This window comes from Helicoverpa zea, chromosome 16, assembly GCF_022581195.2.
Source record: "Helicoverpa zea isolate HzStark_Cry1AcR chromosome 16, ilHelZeax1.1, whole genome shotgun sequence".
Lineage (NCBI taxonomy): Eukaryota > Metazoa > Arthropoda > Insecta > Lepidoptera > Noctuidae > Helicoverpa > Helicoverpa zea.
In genome coordinates, this window is record NC_061467.1 from 2,753,880 (window position 1) to 2,774,256 (window position 20,377).

Genomic DNA, 20,377 nt, shown 5'->3' on the forward strand with positions numbered 1-20,377 from the left:
ACTGCGAGCTTGCACCTTGCGGACAACGCGTAATTAGCGCGCTGGCAGCTAGCCGTAGTCTAAATTCGAGGCGACACCGTGCTGCTGCTGTGCTGTTGCGGTGCCGGTATAATGTGCCATGACCCTAACGGTGAAATCTGAAAAGTAAACTACTAAATCGAAAACCTTTAAGCTGTTGAGTACACAATCTTGAAATCGCGATCAACCGTCCTAATCGCATGATTCGGCATACTATTAACTCAATACCTACTTGTAGAAATACTCGATTTGTTAACACTGTAGTGTGTAGGTAACAATGAAGGATCTGTTTGGATGTCCACGATACACGAAGTATATGACACGAGCCGTAAACAGATAAGTATAACAAAACACTCTAATAAGCTCAATCATTTCATGTAGCGCAGCATGTGTGTGTGCGTGACATCGTACCGCCCTCACTCGGACATTCTGTACGTGCATTGCAAGTCCCGCAGGGAGGACAACCGCTCACTTATACTTCAAGTGACGGGTAAACAGAAACAGTATGTTCAATAATTTCCGAGAAGACAGTATGTTGGGGCGGTGGGCGGTGGGGGTATTGGGTACTGCTCCAGGGGGATCTTTGAAACGTGGCGGGATTCACCTAATTAAAGACAGATTAAAAAGGGGGCGAAGAAAGCGCCCATACAAACTCTCGTTTGGGAAGTTAAATTGATATTGTTTAGTTTGTCGGCGGAGCTCTCGTGAGACTGCACGCCCTCCAAACTTATCCCTATCGTCACAGATATTTATTGTAAGGAACGTGAAAACATGTACATTGTACAACATGCACAACAGCACAGCACATAGTGTGACAGCGTGTGTCGCGTCGCCGGCAACTCCTCCAACACAGGCCGCGGCGTGGAGGCCTCGCGCAGATCTGTACTGTTATTATCATTATAATGAAACGATGGCTAACAATGTAACAATTGATAATTTAATTCTCTTCTTTTGTCATTCATTGAACCTGTTTTTTGATATGTTGAATAGCAGCAAGCAAGTCATGCTCCCACAGACGCTCTGGCCAGCAGTAACTGCAAAAGTAGTGGAAAAAGTATAATAGATACTGTAGTCGTAGTAGGTGCGTCATTCTTGTGTTGTACTTTTAGAGCGCGCGCACACTACAAACATTTAGTTGGCCGAGCTTTGATTTTTGCTCATAAATCAGTATGAAGATGAATGGAAGTACACACGTTACAATGATTAGGTATTTGTTCGGTATCATACTGACTAAAAACTTTGATTGAATTCACGATTTTCTAAAAAAATATTTTCTTGTTTACCCAGAGCCGTCTTAAATAGTCTGCAATGTGCACTCAGGCTTACGACAGCTACGACGTAACTGTAGTAGTACGCTGTTTTTTTTATGATTATATTCAAATACAAATTATTTACTACAGGAAGCTTTAGATGCACTTAATATAGAAAATAAATGCTTGAGAAACGTTACGGTGCAGATGTACACATGTGCTGGCGAACATGTGTTCATGTTGAATTTATTTAAATGCTTATCACGTGATAAATGTTACAGTTGCGCTTGTTTTGTAGTTTTTGAGTCTGCGTTCGATGTAGTCTGCTGACAGGAGAGCCGCGACCATATTTGATCAATCATCGTATCAAAATAGAATTATAGTAAGAACAGTTGAGTGTCCGGCGCTTAGTGTGTGTGCGTGTTGGGCACGCGCCTCACTCGCCTCCTGACGGCGCACCCTCGTGCAATATGTCACAGAGCCGGAGCAGAGCACGCCTGGTGTCGCCGTGAGGACGACTGACGAGCAGTGCAGCATGGGGGGGGGGGGGGCTGCGCTAAGCCGAGGCTCGGAGGCGTCGGCACGCGCTGTCGAGCCACGCACCTACACCAACACTGTTTAAACAAAACTAACATTTCAGCGAGTGACAATCCCACTAACTTGATATTATTAAAGAGGATAATAAGTTTAAGTTGGTAGAGTTAATGCAACGATTCTCTATGGATAACACACACACACACAATATGTGGGGGCTCCGGTGTCGGAGAAGGTTAGTCATTAATCAGTTTGAACGAGGATCCAGTCTGCGCGGTAATGTGGTTACTTCGTGTGCGTTCGCGCAGCGGAATGTTGTTGAATTTAAAGATTTTAATTATGCAGATAATTAGTGTAAGACGTCCTATAATTGTGTATAGTAAATAAAAATTTGTGTATGCAGCCATTGTGGAGAAATTCACCAAAAACAGATTCCGCTGGGCGAACGTTGGCGAACGTTGTCCTGGCGGAACTGTTTTTAATCCATAGACTTTAGAAGAAAAGAGATGTGTCCGAAAATTTGTGTAAATTTGTGTATAATTGATTATGTATGAATGAAATCAGTGCATGCATAAACTTTGGCCATTAGCTAGTTTTCATATAAAGCGCTTACATAGAGAGCTGTAGATTTTTACATACGTTGTTTTGAATTTGTTTATATTTGTTTAAAAAACAGATTTAGAAAAAGTCGTAGGGTTTAAAAGATAAAAAAGCGGCCGTGCCATATGTCTAAGCAACGTTCTTAACTTGGTAGGTTAGTATTTATTAATATGGTACAGTTGCGTACACAAGCGTTAGGAAAAAATAAAACAATTGCATTTCTTGAATGAAAAATATTTTTTTAATAATAACGCCACTATCTACGACATTTTAGTTAAAATACGTAACGTTTATTAACGTTATTTTTAATCACGTAGTTAAGTAATTTATGTAAGTAATAATAATAAAAATATTTTTGTACACGGATATTTAAATAGAGAAGTACTTGTTAATTGAAGATTTATTTTTATCGTAGATAGTGGCATTATTATTAAAAAAATATTTTTCAATCAAGAAATACAATTGTTTTATTTTTTCCTAACGCTTGTGTACGCAACTGTACCATATTAATAAATACTAACCTACCAAGTTAAGAACGTTGCTTAGACATATGGCACGGCCGCTTTTTTGTAGCTATCCGAACTTGGTCGGATTATGTAGGGTTTCGATGCTCCGTCAGTATTATAATTGTCTTTCTTTAATTACTGAATTTAATGACATGAAATTTTGCAAGTGAATAGTTGAATGATTAAACTAATTATTGGCATACATTTTACCATGCAATTCCTTTAGAACGTCGTGATATTCGACTGCTTTGTAAACAGTGATCTATTCATGGTAAAATATCCTATAACTATTTAATTACTAACGGAACATCATTGATACTTGGCAACATGTTGGAGACACTTACAAGGTTTGTGTAAACGTGAAAATCTAGACCCCAAACTGCATACTTTAAGAACTAAGACCTAATAAGTGTATTTTACGTTTATATTTTTATCTTTTAAACCCTACGACTTTTTCCAAATCTGTTTTTTAAACAAATATAAACAAATTCAAAACAACGTATGTAAAAATCTACAGCTCTCTATGTAAGCGCTTTATATGAAAACTAGCTAATGGCCAAACGTTCGCGTAGCGGAAACTTGAATTTCTCCGAAGTTTATGCATGCACTGATTTCATTCATACATAATCAATTATACACAAATACACACTAATTTTCGGACACATCTCTTTTCTTCTAAAGTCTATGGATTAAAAAAAGTTCCGCCAGGACAACGTTCGCCAACGTTCGCCCAGCGGAATCTGTTTTTGGTGAATTTCTCCACAATGGCTGCATACACAAATTTTTATTTACTATACACAATTATAGGACGTCTTACACTAATTATCTGCATAATTAAAATCTTTAAATTCAACAACATTCCGCTGCGCGAACGCACACGGTTACTTCTGCATTTAGAATATCAGCTAGAATATGGCAGCTCACTAGACTAAGTTAACCGTCTATCTAGCAATGTTTGTCCAGGCCTGCAGTTCTGCCTGCCCCCCCCCCCCCCTCTGCGTTATTGTCGGAGATTATAGAGCTCCAGCGCTCCAGTGCGGCACCATTCAACAAACGAAAGCCTTTTAACTGAATCGAGCAAATGATTTAGTTGGCGCATGTCATAACAACTATACAACACAGTGCACACACACACACACACACACACACGTGACGCGTCACGCCACAAATAACAATTAGTGTTGTGAGTGCAGCTGATGTGACGTCACTCAGTGTCGCCGCGCGCCACCGACGATGCCTAATCATTGCGTTAGTCTAGAGGGTAGTCAGCGCCGACCTCACGCGCTATACTATATTTTATAACATTTCATTGAAGGATCCTTCTTCAAGTATAAACTGTGCAATATCATCAAATGAAATTTCTAAATGAGTGAATTTATCATCGTTTGTATTCATTGTAAAAGTTATCAGCACGGATATTGAGCCCTGACCTTCACCTGCGCAGAAGCGATTTATTAGTTTATTGCCTTATGTGTACAGTGCGCAAAGCGATCCCCACTCTTCCGCCGAGAGCTCAATACCCGTGCCGATAACTATAACCAGCTAGCGCCTCTCGTGAACACAAATTCCTCTTCATTTCACTCCGAAACAGCAGACGTCAGCAACAGCATTGTAACGTGCTACGGAGCACGTCACGCGTAGCGCTACGCTGCCCCTCGCGTAGCAGGAGCGCGTAGCGGCGTAGCACAGCGTGCCGTAGCAGGACCTCTGTGCGACTTGTCCGTGTTGTATTGAGCAGTCCTTGCGTTGCTTTACATTTCAGTACTAAGGATTCTACTCTGCGTTGGATCATAACAGAAGCAGCGGGAACTACTCCCCGCACCGTACAATAAGTAACATAGTAGTAAATAAGGACGTAGGTGTGCCTCGGCGTATTTCACTTAACAGTTAGGTGAATCTTTGTCTTCTGTCAATGTACAAATGTGTGTCTTCCAAATACTCAAACCCAAAACATACACATCATCATCTCATCATCTTCCTGCCCTGTTCCCAAGTTATTTGGGGTCGGCGCAACATGTCTTTTTCTTCCATTCCTCTCTGTCAGACGTCAAACAAATCAAACCCAAAACATACACATTAATAATATTAATAGGATATCGCGCATAGCACGAATGCACAAATGTGTTAATATTAAGTATACCTATATATTTTGTTCAGCGCCATCAAAGGACTCAAACCGGTGTTGACTGAGGCGCTGGCCACGTCTGCGACACTCGGCAGCGCTCTCGCCTCACCTACTCGTAGTGGCTACCGTAGCCGAGAGCGCCGCTGTAGCGTCGCCGCGTAGCACCGTAGCGCCGTAGCACCCTCCCGGAACGCTTCAACAATCATTACAAACAGTTATATTATTCTGCTATGTACAACTATGTAATGGGAGGTCAACTAGGCTTATTTGAATATAATCTTACAGTTTACTCCGTTGTCTCGCCGATATAACATGTGTTTGCGACAAGAGATTATGAATTGTAGCAACTCCGTCGATAACTATAGTATCATTTGGAGTATCGTCGGATAAATCGTTCCAGTATAACTATGCACAGTGCATGGGACCTGCTCATCTCCATGAGCCGGTCGGAGTCCAGGAGCCTACAACAACACGGGGGTGCGAGGGTCGAGGCGCCTCGCTCGGACGCAATATTATCTCAATTGTATGCAAAGCGACGGACGACATGAATTATTTAACTTTTACGACCTTTAAACGGAACGAACAAGAATAACATTGAAATCGCTTCAGGCTCGGCCAGCTGAGAGCTTCCCTATTGAGCGTCCGTTATCATGCACGTCAATGTTCCTGCAGCAGAGTCCGGTCCGGTGCACTGTACACTGTACGTGTGTCTTGTATGTCTTAAAATCACGTATAGTTCATGTAAGATGGTAATACATGTATGTTATATCGGGTGTGTTGTACCTAATCACATTAAATCCTACCTCATATACTTTATGATATTCTACGGCGAATTGTAAAAAAAAAATACTTAATCCATTCAGTGGTTTAGCCACAGGTGTAATTTTTTGTTTTAATAATTTACAACATCATGTAAAGAATATTATTCGTCAAGCACCTTTTTCTTAACGACGTCAAAAATCATCAAATGACCCCTCCGGCTGTGGGTTAGCAGCAGTGAGGGAGTGTCAGACTCTTACTGACTAAAAACTGTCGTGTTCCGTCGTAGGCATTTTATGTAACAATCCCGCAGCCCATTCGCCTAGCACCTTCAATAACATTATTAGGCTACCGCAATAGTGGCACTGCGTGATGAACACACTGGAACACTCTTTATTCCTTCTCGTAGTCCGATGGGATGGCAATCCATGGTCACCATGCAAATTATTTTAGGCCGACCCTGGAATCAGACACTAGTCGAGTAACGAGGCAGTCAGAATAACAAAAACTACAATGTAACTAGGTTTATTTAGAGAAAGTAAAATATTACGAATGTTGAACTTACTCTTTGATATAAGCAAAAACTAAGGGGCATGCTGTTGATTACAGGCGATGCATGACGTGAGGCGCGGATAGCAGCAACCGCAGCGTGACCGCGGCGTGGACGTGGCGTGAGCACGGCGTGGGCGCGGCGTGAGCGCGGCGTGGCGCGCCATGGACGACCCCGAGCGCATCGCGCGCGACGCCTCCGCCTGCCAGCGCGAGCTCAACACCACCGCGCCCCCGCCAGGCGAGTGCACCCCCTCCTTCCCCCCTCCCACCACGCCGCCCGCGTCCTCACTGACCGCGCGCTCTCTGCTTGCAGGCGTGCACTGCGAGGGCACGTTCGACTCGTGGCTGTGCTGGCCGGCCACGCCCGCCAACACCACGGCCTACCGCGCCTGCCCCGAGTTCGTACCCGGCTTCAGTCCAGAACGTGCGTCCACTCACCTAGCCGCCGCGCCTCGCCCCGGAGCCTCTATCAACCTCTCCTTACTGTTGCAGTGTTGGCGCACAAGGAGTGCACGGCCAACGGCACCTGGTGGCAGCACCCGCAGACCGGCCGGCCCTGGTCCAACTACACCACGTGCATCAAGCCCGAAGATGTCAGTGCCGGCTGCTAGCCCCGCTCGCGAGCGCGGCGGACACTAAGTGAGCGTTTGTTGTGCAGGACGTGAGCGACATCATCGCGGTGTACGAGGCCGGCTACAGCGTGTCCCTGGTGGCGCTGCTGCTGTCGCTCGCCATCCTGCTGTACTTCAAGTGAGTGGGGGGGGGCGCCGCGCATGCGCGCCGGGGCCGCGCTCACTCAGCTCGTGTGCAGGTCGCTGCGGTGCGCGCGCATCACGGTGCACATGAACCTGTTCGCGTCGTTCGCGGCCAACAACGCGCTGTGGCTGGCGTGGTACGGGCTGGTGGTACGAGCGCCCGCCACGCTGACGGCGTCGCCCGCCTGGTGCCGCGCGCTCAACGCGGCGCTGCAGTACGCGCTGCTCACCAACTACACGTGGATGCTGTGCGAGGGCCTGTACCTGCACACGGTGCTGGTGAGCGCCTTCGTGTCCGAGCGCCGCCTGCTGCGCGCGCTGCTGGCGCTGGGCTGGCTGCTGCCGCTCACCTCGGCCGCCGTGTACGTGGGCCGCCGCGCCGCCGCCGACGAGCCGCTGTGCTGGATGGACGACGCGGCGCCGCGCCTCGAGCTGGCCGTGCTCGCGTGCGGCGCCGTGCTGCTCAACGTGGCCTTCCTGTGCAACATCGTGCGCGTGCTGTGCACCAAGCTGCGCGCGGGCGGCGGCGTGGGCGGCGCCGGCGGCCCCGCGCGGCCCTCCGCCACGGCGCTGCACGCGCTGCGTGCCACGTGCCTGCTGGCGCCGCTGCTGGGGCTGCAGTACCTGCTCATGCCATTCCGGCCCGACCACACGGCGCCGTGGTGGCTGGCGTACGAGTACGTGTCGGCGCTGACCACGTCGCTGCAGGGGCTGTGCGTGGCCGTGCTGTACTGCTTCTGCAACGGCGAGGTGCTGGCGCAGCTGCGGCGGCGCTGGCGCGTGCTGACGTTCCGGCCGCGCGCCAACTCGGCCACGGCCACCACGGTGTCGGTGAGTATGTGCGGGCGGCGCGGCCCGCCCCCGCGCCCCGCACTCCCCTCACCCCCGCGCGTGTTGCAGTTCGTCCGCTCGGCCGCACCCGGCGCCGGCGAGGACAAGGTGTGACTGGCGGCGGGCGGCGACGTGCCCGCCCCCCCCTCGCCCCGCTCGCCGCGCTCGCCCGAGAGCCGCCGCAGCGCGCGCCACATCCGCTTCGAGTGCGGCGACAGCGACGACGACGCCACGCCCGACCGCCGCCTGCTGTGAGCGCGCTCGCGACCACTTGACTGTGTGAGAACATTCTCTCTGTGTGAACTTGACGCCAGCGTCGGCGAGTGCGTGTCTCCGGCGTGTTCAGTGATCGTCGTAGGAATGCTTAGTGTGTGTAGCGACAAGACACGCGGCCCCTCAGGCCTCTGCCATGTACAAATTGTAAATATTTTTATAATGTAAAAAATATAAGGGCGTTACAGGAAATACCATCGTTTCATTTAAAAACAATCATCTTCAAAATCTTGACTTTCGAATTTCTTATAAATCATCGTCATCTTTAGCATATCTGTCATGAACTTGATCTATTTTAGTGTCAGATTTTACAAATAAATGTGCAATTAAGGCATTCTGCAGATAGATACTAAAAAATTCAAATAGTCTGGAATGCTAATTTAGCAAATTGCTATAAATGAGCTTTCTGTGATAGTACATTAGCAGAATATGTTGAGTGGCTATTAGGTACATAGCACAGACAGTATCGTGGCAGTAAGTCAGACGCGGTATAAATACTGCGCGGCATTGTCTCCGGCGATCAATTGGCACCGCCAGCATCGATACTAAATTAAACTGTTCGATTGTCAGCGCACGCTATATTATTAGCGCGGCGCCCGCGCACCTCACCACCGCCTTATATGGCGCCGGCGAGCTGCGCCCAGGACTCGGAGACACAACAGATACACCATACGCTCAGTTACAAAATTATATTAAACAACATACACTTAAAGTAGTTCACTTACATGATAACGCAACAGCGAGCAGTCTCCGACAGAGAGTATAAAATAAATACATTTGTTTGGTAACAAGTACAAAGTAGAACGGAAGTGATGTTCGGCCTATCGCGCCTAGAAGCACTTGCGGTGCACGATGCCGGGGCCGGACTCGTCGTACTCCTGCTTGGAGATCCACATCTGCTGGAAGGTGGACAGCGAGGCCAGGATGGAGCCGCCGATCCACACGGAGTACTTCCTCTCGGGCGGCGCGATGATCTTGATCTTGATGGTGGAGGGCGCGAGCGCCGTGATCTCCTTCTGCATGCGGTCGGCGATACCCGGGTACATGGTGGTGCCGCCCGACAGCACCGTGTTGGCGTACAGGTCCTTGCGGATGTCCACGTCGCACTTCATGATGGAGTTGTACACGGTCTCGTGGATGCCGCACGACTCCATGCCCAGGAACGAGGGCTGGAACAGCGCCTCGGGGCAGCGGAAGCGCTCGTTGCCGATGGTGATGACCTGGCCGTCGGGCAGCTCGTACGACTTCTCCAGCGACGTGGACGCGGCCGCCGTCTGCATCTCCTGCTCGAAGTCCAGCGCCACGTAGCACAGCTTCTCCTTGATGTCGCGCACGATCTCGCGCTCCGCCGTCGTCGTGAACGAGTAGCCGCGCTCCGTCAGGATCTTCATGAGGTAGTCGGTGAGGTCGCGCCCCGCCAGGTCCAGGCGCAGGATGGCGTGCGGCAGCGCGTAGCCCTCGTAGATGGGCACGGTGTGCGACACGCCGTCGCCCGAGTCCAGCACGATGCCCGTGGTGCGGCCGGACGCGTACAGCGACAGCACCGCCTGGATGGCCACGTACATGGCGGGGCAGTTGAACGTCTCGAACATGATCTGCGTCATCTTCTCGCGGTTGGCCTTAGGGTTGAGCGGCGCCTCCGTCAGCAGGATGGGGTGCTCCTCGGGCGCCACTCGCAGCTCGTTGTAGAAGGTGTGGTGCCAGATCTTCTCCATGTCGTCCCAGTTGGTGATGATGCCGTGCTCGATGGGGTACTTGAGCGTGAGGATACCTCTCTTGCTCTGCGCCTCGTCTCCCACGTACGAGTCCTTCTGCCCCATGCCCACCATGACGCCCTGGTGGCGAGGGCGGCCCACGATGGAGGGGAAGACGGCGCGCGGCGCGTCGTCGCCCGCGAACCCGGCCTTGCACATGCCGGAGCCGTTGTCGACTACCAGCGCGCCCGCATCGTCGTCACACATCCTGGCTCACACGAAGATACAGCTCAGCTCCACACACCTGCAACACAACGCGCGTTACTGCACTGCACTGCACCGCACTAGTGCACGGCGGAAATAGACGCAACACAAGCAATGAGACAGCGGGGTGCAGTCGGAGCGGACACTCACGGCGCGGAGGCAGCGGTCGCAGCGGCGGTAGTGAGCGCTGGGGGGCTGCGCGCGCGCTATATACGCGCCGCGCCGCCACTTGGCACTCGCACCAGCCCCTACAAGGCGCTGCCCGCCGCCGCCGCGACACGCGACTGCCATTTAAGACAATCATCCGCATCCCACGATACTAATTACATCGCGCTCGGAAAAAATAGCTCTCAATGAGAGACCGTCGCCGTGAGCCGCACACCTCGCATACCTGCCGCCACCCTCCCCCCGCCCCCCCGGCCGCTTCCCTCCGCTTCACATGTCCACTTACTTGTTTTATTTACCATAAAATATTTATGTCAATTAGTGACATCAATATTTTGCTAATTTTATAAAGGATAGTCTGCTTTAACTCTACATTGATCTACTCAACTGCGTATTGCCGGAAATAAATAGGTATTTATTTATGGCTGTTGAATTCTGCGAGCCAGCAGGGCAGCCGGCGCTGGCTTGGTAACAGCGAGGGTGCAGCGGGAGACCTTCAACATCAGTTCGTGTCCCTCTGAAAACTGAAAACTTGTGCCTTGTCTGCTAAACTACAAGCAAACTATGTATAAGGCCCAAGTTTACTGACAATAATTACTGTGTTCGCGCTCAAAGTTCAAATTAAACAATTGTTTTAAGAAAATAGCGGACGGACGGTTGTCGGTGAACTTGAACCTTGCTTCCTGGTGGCTGCAATTAAAAGGAGTAAATTGGTAGTAGTTGTAGTGCAGAACTGCATCACTGTTTACTGTTTAGTCGGAGTCGGATAGTCGGTGCGGCGACGCGGCGGCCGCGGCCTGTGCAGCGCCCGCCACGGCTCGGCAAGCGGACGCTGATCGACGTACCACTGGAATACTACAAAATAAACTTCTATTAAATAGCAAGTCATCATCTTCAGCGCCTTTTTCCCAAATATGTTGTGGTGGATGTTAAGTGCCTATGTATTTATATGTGTGACAGTCATAGTGATTATCTCAGGAACTACTGGTCCGATTTGAAAATTTCTTTCAGTGTTAGATAGCCCATTTATCGAGGAAGGCTGTAGGCTACTTTTAATCTCGGTACGGGAAGTAGTTCCCACGGGATGCGGGTGAAACCGCTGGCAGAGCTAGTTATATATAATACCCAAATTGAGTTGACAGTGTGATAAATTAATTACTTTATCTGGATATTTTTCATAATAGCTGGTCAAAGTTAGCCAAAGTAATAAATATGGTAGGTATAACCAACTTGGTACTGCTGACTAATTCTTCAAAACGGTTTAAGTTATTGTCGACTTTTTTATGATTAATCATCAAATGATTCCTCCCGCTGTGGTTCAGCAGAGTGATGGAGTGTCAGACTGTTAGTGACTTAAACCCACTGGGGTTTGCCGAATCTCTTCGAGTAGCGCGTGGAACAACGCGCGCTGCCGAGACGGGCCTGTGTCTTCTAAGAGACGGAAGGACGATGAGCCACCCGAAACTCACCGCCCACAGACCCACGCCTACGTTGACCACGTCCATGGCAGCAGCTGGGATGAGAGGTGTGAACTTCTGTAGCGGACACCCCGGACCATGTCATGAACCAGGGCCGGGCACGAGAGGTCGCTGCTGCCTATTGCCTCGACGGCCTTCCTAGGCGGCACACCTGGACTGTGAGGTTCACTGTATCCTCCAGGCCGTCCATATAGTGGCCCGAGCCACACCTCAAAGAGGGGACTTTATGCTACTATTATAGCGTGCCCTGCACTGGACTAACTATCCTTTTTCGAACGACAAGACGCTTTAGTTAGTTAACATGAAATAACAATCTTTATTTACTTGTTTTATTCCATTATCCAAGTCAATGAAGATATTATATAATAGTTGATGTGATTAATTCTGTGTCAATTATCACTTTATCCAAATTGAGTAGATATTATAAATAATAGCTAGGCTTATTACTTTGGCTGTGATATATGCATACGATAACCATGGACCTAATTTAGTTTGTTTTTATTTTATTTTTGGACCACCCCGGCCCAAAAGAGGGTTTATTCGTCATCTCGACACACTTAACTCACCACGAATGTGTCCATGGGGTACTTCTACCTACTATAAGCTTAAAGTTTATCTGGCTGTCTATGGCATCATAGCTCCCGAACGGACAGAGCGATGTCAACTTAGCTTTTATTTATTAAAATTGAGTTGTCAAGAAGTTAACAAACTAACTTTCAAAATCCGTGACACACAAAATTATGAATAACGCATTTCGCGACTCGAAATCTCTAGGCGGCGGCACAGTGCACAGGTAATGATAAATGAAAATGACTATAAATAATTTATTTAGAGTTGAAACTAGCGAGCCGCGCACGCACGTGCACATATGCACATGTCATACAGAGCTTCGTCAGGATGAGACAGCGGTGGCGTCAACACAAACACAACATCTACGTACTGCGCAGACTGCCTTCCTGTTGTACAGACCTGCCTTCCAAATACAACCAAACCATTTCTGTATAGTTCATGTTTTTATCAGGAAAGTGACTAGACTTGGGCCTCCCATACTGGGTATATAAGTAGGTTATATACAAATCATCTTCCTCATCTATCTAAGCGAATTCTATACATTTGGTAATTCTGATTTTCTGAGGGTAGGATATCATTGAAAAACGTAATGTTTTTTTTTTATTTCACAAAGTATAGAACGTTTATGCAATCTTAAATATTTTTGGACAAACCCCCCCCCCACGCTTTCTTTCATAATAAATCATGGTAAATATTTAGTAAAGATGATTTGACCTTCTTAGAACCATTTCGTATAGGTTATTATGTATTTATCGTTCGTCACGAACTGAAATTGTTTCAAATATTTACCTGTGATCTAATGAAGATTTGGCAAAGGGAAATCTTTTGTGTCCTCAAAATCTGAATTATTTTGTAATTTTTATAAATATGTTCATAGCTTGCGAAAGACGTTCCCCCGAGACGCGGGTGATTAGTCTCATTACGATAACAAAACATGAACATTAGGCAAAGTTTGGTGAGGAGCTGCTATCACGCACACCTCGTCCCGCATCAACATAATTAGCGTACGAATGTTTATTTATAACGCCATGTCTATCGGATACAGATGCACTCTAAATACGATGTGAAGCGGCACGACGCGCTGTGCGAGTGTGTGTGCGAGTGTCACAGCCGAGCCGTCCCGCCGACCGCCTGCCTGGCTGGCAAGAGCCTTTTCCTCAGGAACGCATTTAGATATAATACTCAGGTCAATATACTTGGATCTATGATAAATAGCAAACTTGTAAGCCAACGCAATCAGAAAGATACAACCCTTCATGCCGCTTCCCTCACATTGACACTCGCTAGGGAATCAATGCCTACAGGGCACTTCCCTTTAACTCAGAATCCTAATCAAAAACTATATTATTAAATTATTCAGAAATAGAAGATTTTCTTGTATGGAGGTAGGTAATAAATGAATAATACCGCAAAATCCGTTATTTAGTTAACCGGTGAGACTGGAAGCCGACGCCAACACTGTTGGGAAAAGCCTCGGGAGATGAGTTAACGCGAAGAGATATTCAATTGAAGTTGTTGTTGTTGTTGGAGTAGCGCGGCGGTCACCACCGGCGCCGGACGTGTGCGAGAGCAGGCTCTCCACAGTACCTGGCGTGTCCGCTGGAGGGCGCCACAGTGTCGTGCACAGTGTCGAGAACGGCGGCGAGCGCCGTCAGTAGCGCGGCGGTCATCACCGGCGCCGGACGTGTGCGAGAGCAGGCTCTAGTAGCCACTAGTAGTAGTAGTGTAGTAGTAGTGCTGCGGATACCTCCCGCTTTATGCGTAGAATCTGCCCCGGCGAAGATGGCACACCAACGCTGATAGGCAACCGGTAGTGGCAGATTCGGCGGGGCAGTGAAGTCTTGTGATAGGCTTAGGGCGACGACAGAGGTCAAAAGTGCTCGTCGGCCATTCACTGCATCCAAAACCTTCTCCAGTCGTGGCGGCTCTCCGTTCCACTGGGAATAGAGGGTGGAGGACGAGAGAATGCGTCTGTGTCTGCGCAAACACTTACGCACTTCAATATTTCACGCGCAACTGACTGCTTCTGGTTACTGGATCCTGATAAAAGACCTGCGGCGATGGGCTGAAGTAGAGAGGTTGGGTTGTGGTGCACACCCGGCTTTGTCTGAAGCCTGCACGTATGGCAGCCTAAGGAGAGTGGTCGTTTCTGCACTGCACTTGGGACAACAGTGTGGATTGGGCAGCACCTTAGGTGATGAAGCAGCCCTATTTAGGGAGGCACTGCTTCCCCCGCTCAGCCTGGGAGGGGGCTAGAAAAGGTGTCCTGAAAAAATGCTTGTCCCCTCAAATTGGGGGAGCAGCAACCGCGGCTGCGTAGGCACCCCATTACTCGCAGTCGACGTATAAAGAAAAATAAGATAAAAACATCATTTATGACATTTGGCGCATGGAACGTGCGTACATTAATCGATAATGACGGAAACCTTTGCCCGGAGCGTAAAACTGCTGTCGTAGCACGTGAACTTGCTCGATACAATGTAGACGTGGCAGCTTTAAGCGAAACACGCTTAGCTGACCAAGGCGAACTCGAGGAAATCGGCGGTGGTTATACATTCTTCTGGAAAGGAAGACCCCAAAGTGAACGAAGGTTAGCTGGCGTAGGGTTTGCCATCAAATCCACCATCGTAAAAAAACTGCCAGAATGTCCACAATACATCTCGGACCGCATTATCACATTACGCCTTCACCTACCAAACGACAACTACCTGAATGTGATAAGCGTATACGCACCAACAATGAGTAACGAGGACAGTGTCAAAGATCAGTTTTATGAAGAACTTTGCCAATGCCTTACCAGCATACGTTCAAACGAACAAATACTGCTGCTAGGCGATTTCAACGCGAGGGTTGGCAGAGATTCTGAGTCGTGGCCGGGCGTGATTGGAAATAATGGTGCGGGCAATATGAATAGTAACGGACAATTACTACTCACACTCTGTGCCCAATTCGACCTCACCATCACAAACACTCTGTTTAGGCTTCGCGACAAATTCAAAACCACCTGGATGCACCCGCGTTCTAAACACTGGCACCTCCTCGATTACGCGATAACGCGACGAAGGGATATCTCCCAGGTGCATATCACACGCGTTATGCGCGGCGCGCTCTGCTGGACAGACCACAGGCTTTTGGTAACTAAGTTGAGACTCCGCCTTCGTGAACCACGAAGACCCTGCAGGGCTAAACCAATATCTCTCAACTTAGATCGACTGGATTGTAAAGATCTTCAAGAAAAATACCAGAAAGGCCTAACAGATGCGCTAGATGTGTTTGATGCCCAGCCAGGTGACTTAATATCAAAATGGAAACAGATCTCATCCACCGTACTGACTGTGGCTACGGAAACCATAGGATACAAAAAACGAAACAACGAGGACTGGTTTGACCAGAATGATAGGGCCCTAACTGAAGCATTCAAACAGCATCGTGTACTCATAAAGCGTAATGAAGGAAATCATAAATCCAGTCAAGAAGTCCGAAGTAGTGGTGATTCCTTAAGGAAATTAACGAGGAAGATGAAAGATGAATGGTGGCTTGAAAAGAGAAAAAAAGATACTTGCTTGCAGATACCCACCAACTAGGCGCTTTCTATGAAGAAATGCGTAAGTTGATTGGCGTTTCCATAAAAAACTGCACTCCGTTAAGATCCCTAGATGGTTCCCAAAAGCTCACTGCTAAGCAGGATATACTTGATCGTTGGGCAGAGCACTTTAACCACCTGCTCAATGTAGATCGATCAGCAGATCTTGAGCATATAAGGCGTATCCATCCTCTGCCGCCGAATGAGTCGCTTGCTGAACCACTAACTTTTGCTGAAGTTGTTCAAGCCATAAAAGAGCAGAAAAATAAAAAAGCAGTTGGCGTTGATAACATGCGCCGTGTAGCGATGGCTGCGCCGTGTAGCGACGGCTTAAGAAAACATATGTCGCTACTCCTTCTTCCAGTGGGTGTCGTAGAAGGCGACTAATGGAGTAAAAATGCACCGAATACCAGTGCGAGAGAAGGAAAACTCGGAAAAAACCCTCTACCAACCCGTCTGGCCAGCGTGATAGCAGTAGGCTAAATTCCTCATGTGCAGAACAAAAAAGCCACGGCCGCTAGTTCCCGGCAGTCCCGCTATTCCCGGTCATGGTGGCGACCGTGGTTACGGCGGGGCAGGGGGTGCGAAAAATCTCCGAGTTACGGGAGGCCACCAAACAAAACTGACTCTGGCGACGAACAACGGCCGCACGCTACGGCTTGACTCGCATCTGGCGCAACTCGAGGTGGAACTTGGGAAGATTAGGTGGCACATATTAGGGTTATGTGAAGTTCGAAGAGAGGGGAGGACACCATAACCCTCGAATCAGGTCACCTAATGTACTTCCGAGAGGGAGACCAACAATCCCAAGGTGGCGTTGGGTTTCTGGTTAATAAGTCCCTAGCTGATAACGTTGTGGAGGTGTCTAGTGTGTCGAACAGGGTAGCGTACCTTATCATGAAGCTCACCGACAGGTATAGCCTCAAGGTAGTGCAAGTGTACGCACCGACCTCGACACATTCAGACGATGAAGTGGAGGATATGTTTGATGATATATCAAGGGCCCTCCACTTCACTACAAAGACCCATTACACCGTTGTCATGGGGGACTTTAACGCCAAAGTGGGAGTACAGATTTGCGGCGAATCGGCAGTAGGATCCCATGGATTTGGAAGCAGGAATCATAGGGGGCAAATGCTCGTCAACTTCCTCGAACGCGAGGGGCTGTTTTTGATGAACTCCTTTTTCAAAAAGCAGCCCCAAAGGAAGTGGACGTGGCAAAGCCCCGACACTATGACTAAAAATGAGATTGACTTCATCGTGACGAACAAGAAGCACATAATATTCAGAGACGTCTCCGTGATCAACCGGTTTAATACCGGGAGCGATCACCGACTTGTCCGAGGCTCTCTGAATATCAACTTCAAGGCCGAACGTTTCCGTCTGATGAAGGCCAGGCTCCGACCAACACTGCTCCAAACCATGACAGGATCTGAAACGTTCCAGTCAAATTTGGAGAACCGATTTGCCGCCGTGGAAACCACAGCAGACGTTAACCAGAACCACGAATATGTGGTTCGGATCCTCAGGCTTACAAGAGGATCTCTGTCGTACAGAATCTTCTCTTAGGGATATTTGTAGCAAATATGAAGCATCGCAACATGTCCTGAGTGAGCGCATGCAGGAGGCCTGTGAGCTGGCTGACCTAGTGAGGCAAAATGCAGAGAGGCAGGAGTCTCTGACAAAATACCTCTCTTGTAATCATGCCAGCACTTCAAAATCTGAGCAACAATTAATCACCTCCATGGCACCGGTGTCTCAACCGGTTGACACTCTCCCATGTAATCCTCCAACATTTTTTTTTTTTTTTTTTTTTTTTTTTTTTTTTTTTTTTTTTTTTTTTTTTTTTTTTTTTTTTTTTAGCGACGTAAAATCATCAAATGACCCCTCCCGCTGTGGGTTAGCAGCAGTGAGGGAGTGTCAGACTCTTACTGACTAAAATCGTCGTGTTCCGTCATAGACCTTTTATGTACCAGGGCCGCCGGTATCTCTTTCGAACAACCCGCAGCCCCGGCAGGCCTTGGCCCTGCTGGGCCCCGCTGGGGTTGCTGAAACCACAGCAGACGTTAACCAGAACCACGAATATGTGGTTCGGATCCTCAGGCTTACAAGAGGATCTCTGTCGTACAGAATCTTCTCTTAGGGATATTTGTAGCAAATATGAAGCATCGCAACATGTCCTGAGTGAGCGCATGCAGGAGGCCTGTGAGCTGGCTGACCTAGTGAGGCAAAATGCAGAGAGGCAGGAGTCTCTGACAAAATACCTCTCTTGTAATCATGCCAGCACTTCAAAATCTGAGCAACAATTAATCACCTCCATGGCACCGGTGTCTCAACCGGTTGACACTCTCCCATGTAATCCTCCAACATTTTTTTTTTTTTTTTTTTTTTTTTTTTTTTTTTTTTTTTTTTTTTAGCGACGTAAAATCATCAAATGACCCCTCCCGCTGTGGGTTAGCAGCAGTGAGGGAGTGTCAGACTCTTACTGACTAAAATCGTCGTGTTCCGTCATAGACCTTTTATGTACCAGGGCCGCGGTATCTCTTTCGAACAACCCGCAGCCCCGGCAGGCCTTGGCCCTGCTGGGCCCCGCTGGGGTTGCTGAAACCACAGCAGACGTTAACCAGAACCACGAATATGTGGTTCGGATCCTCAGGCTTACAAGAGGATCTCTGTCGTACATAATCTTCTCTTAGGGATATTTGTAGCAAATATGAAGCATCGCAACATGTCCTGAGTGAGCGCATGCAGGAGGCCTGTGAGCTGGCTGACCTAGTGAGGCAAAATGCAGAGAGGCAGGAGTCTCTGACAAAATACCTCTCTTGTAATCATGCCAGCACTTCAAAATCTGAGCAACAATTAATCACCTCCATGGCACCGGTGTCTCAACCGGTTGACACTCTCCCATGTAATCCTCCAACATTTTTTTTTTTTTTTTTTTTTTTTTTTTTTTTTTTTTTTTTTTTTTTTAGCGACGTAAAATCATCAAATGACCCCTCCCGCTGTGGGTTAGCAGCAGTGAGGGAGTGTCAGACTCTTACTGACTAAAATCGTCGTGTTCCGTCATAGACCTTTTATGTACCAGGGCCGCGGTATCTCTTTCGAACAACCCGCAGCCCCGGCAGGCCTTGGCCCTGCTGGGCCCCGCTGGGGTTGCTGACATCTCTTTGAGGAGCGCGTGGAACAACGCGCGCCGTCGACACGGGTCTGTCGTCTAGAAAGACAGAGGGACGATGAGCCACCCGAACTCACCGCCCACAGACCCACGCCTACGGTGGCCGGGAGTCATCTCGCGACACCCGGCGCCCATGGTGTCTACCTGGTCCAGCGCGGCGGCCGGGATGAGAGGTGCGAACTCTCTGGCGTTCCGCCTCCTCCTTCTCGAGCATGACCGCTTCGCAGAAGGAGGCGACGGCATCCCATTCCCTCTCGCCCCGGACCATGGCCTGAACCAGGGCCGGACGCGAGAGGTCGCCGCCGCCCAAAGCCTCGACGAGGAATCCTCCAACATCTGAGTTGCAGTTAGTCACCAGCATGGCTCCAGTGTGTCAAGTAGTAGATTCCAGCGGCTCCATTGCAAATATTAATTTAAATAATAATAAAAATATTAATTACATATTTTCAGATCATTTTGGTCAAGGTTTTGGTAGCATTTTTAATCAGTGTTCGCATCATAAGGTAATTAATCATTGTGTACCTGGTGCCAGTTTTAGCCACTTAATTAGAAATATTAAATCATCACAGCTTAATCCCATTTCAACTGTTATATTGCTTTATGGGGATAGCCTGGCTGTTACAAAGAAAGACATATTAGAATGTGTTTCCTTGATGACACATTTAAATGAAACTAAAAACATCAAATTCATACTGTGTGCTTTGCCTTATTCTGACAGTTTATCAATGGAACAAAATAGGCACATATTTGATTTAAATATGTTAATTTATAATAGGACATGTCGTCTTGATAATGCGATTTTATTTTTTGATATAAACCAATTTACAAGTAGATTTAAATTAACTGAATACTCAATGTATTTGCCACCTAGCTGTAGAAGACACATTGCTAATCTTTTAGCATATAATATACACATTGACACTGGTACTTATTACATACCTACGGATACTGTTAGTAGTACTACTAACATAATTATTGATACGCCCAGTAGTTTAAACTATTAGGCGCGACAAAGGATGGACCGCATGTATTGAATGTTGTACATCAAAACATGCAGGGCCTGTCTGGCAAAGAATTAGAATTAAGTTTATTTATGGAAACCCACAATGTTCATGTTTTGTGTTTAACTGAACATTGGTTAAAAGAGCATGAGTTATTGTTTATTCATGATAACAATTACACAATACAAAGTGCGTTTGTAAGAAGTAAGGCTATTCGAGGCGGCTCCTTGATTCTAGTTTCAAA

General features: G+C 47.9%; 2 protein-coding genes across 6 annotated transcripts in view; one reads left to right on the top strand and one right to left on the bottom strand.

Annotated features, from left to right (window-relative positions):
- LOC124637385 (calcitonin gene-related peptide type 1 receptor) overlaps positions 1-8,395 on the top strand; it is a 54,890-nt gene extending 46,495 nt beyond the window's left edge. For 3 of the 5 annotated variants that reach the window (XM_047173810.1, XM_047173809.1, XM_047173808.1), the window contains exons 2-6: positions 6,402-6,582; positions 6,658-6,768; positions 6,837-6,937; positions 7,003-7,094; positions 7,156-8,395. In XM_047173810.1, the coding sequence (XP_047029766.1) occupies positions 6,507-6,582; positions 6,658-6,768; positions 6,837-6,937; positions 7,003-7,094; positions 7,156-8,044 (1,269 nt within the window). In that variant the 5' untranslated portion in view covers positions 6,402-6,506 and the 3' untranslated portion in view covers positions 8,045-8,395. Of the gene's footprint in view, positions 1-6,401; positions 6,583-6,657; positions 6,769-6,836; positions 6,938-7,002; positions 7,095-7,155 lie in introns of those variants that run through there. The other 2 variants (XM_047173811.1, XM_047173812.1) reach the window with 2 other exon arrangements.
- Positions 8,396-8,877: 482 nt separating this feature from the next.
- On the bottom strand, positions 8,878-10,252 carry LOC124637473 (actin, muscle-type A2). The gene has a single exon (XM_047173983.1). It carries the CDS (start codon positions 10,162-10,164, stop codon positions 9,034-9,036), a length of 1,131 nt encoding a protein of 376 aa, XP_047029939.1. The 5' UTR covers positions 10,165-10,252; the 3' UTR covers positions 8,878-9,033.
- Between the last annotated feature and the right edge of the window lie 10,125 nt (positions 10,253-20,377).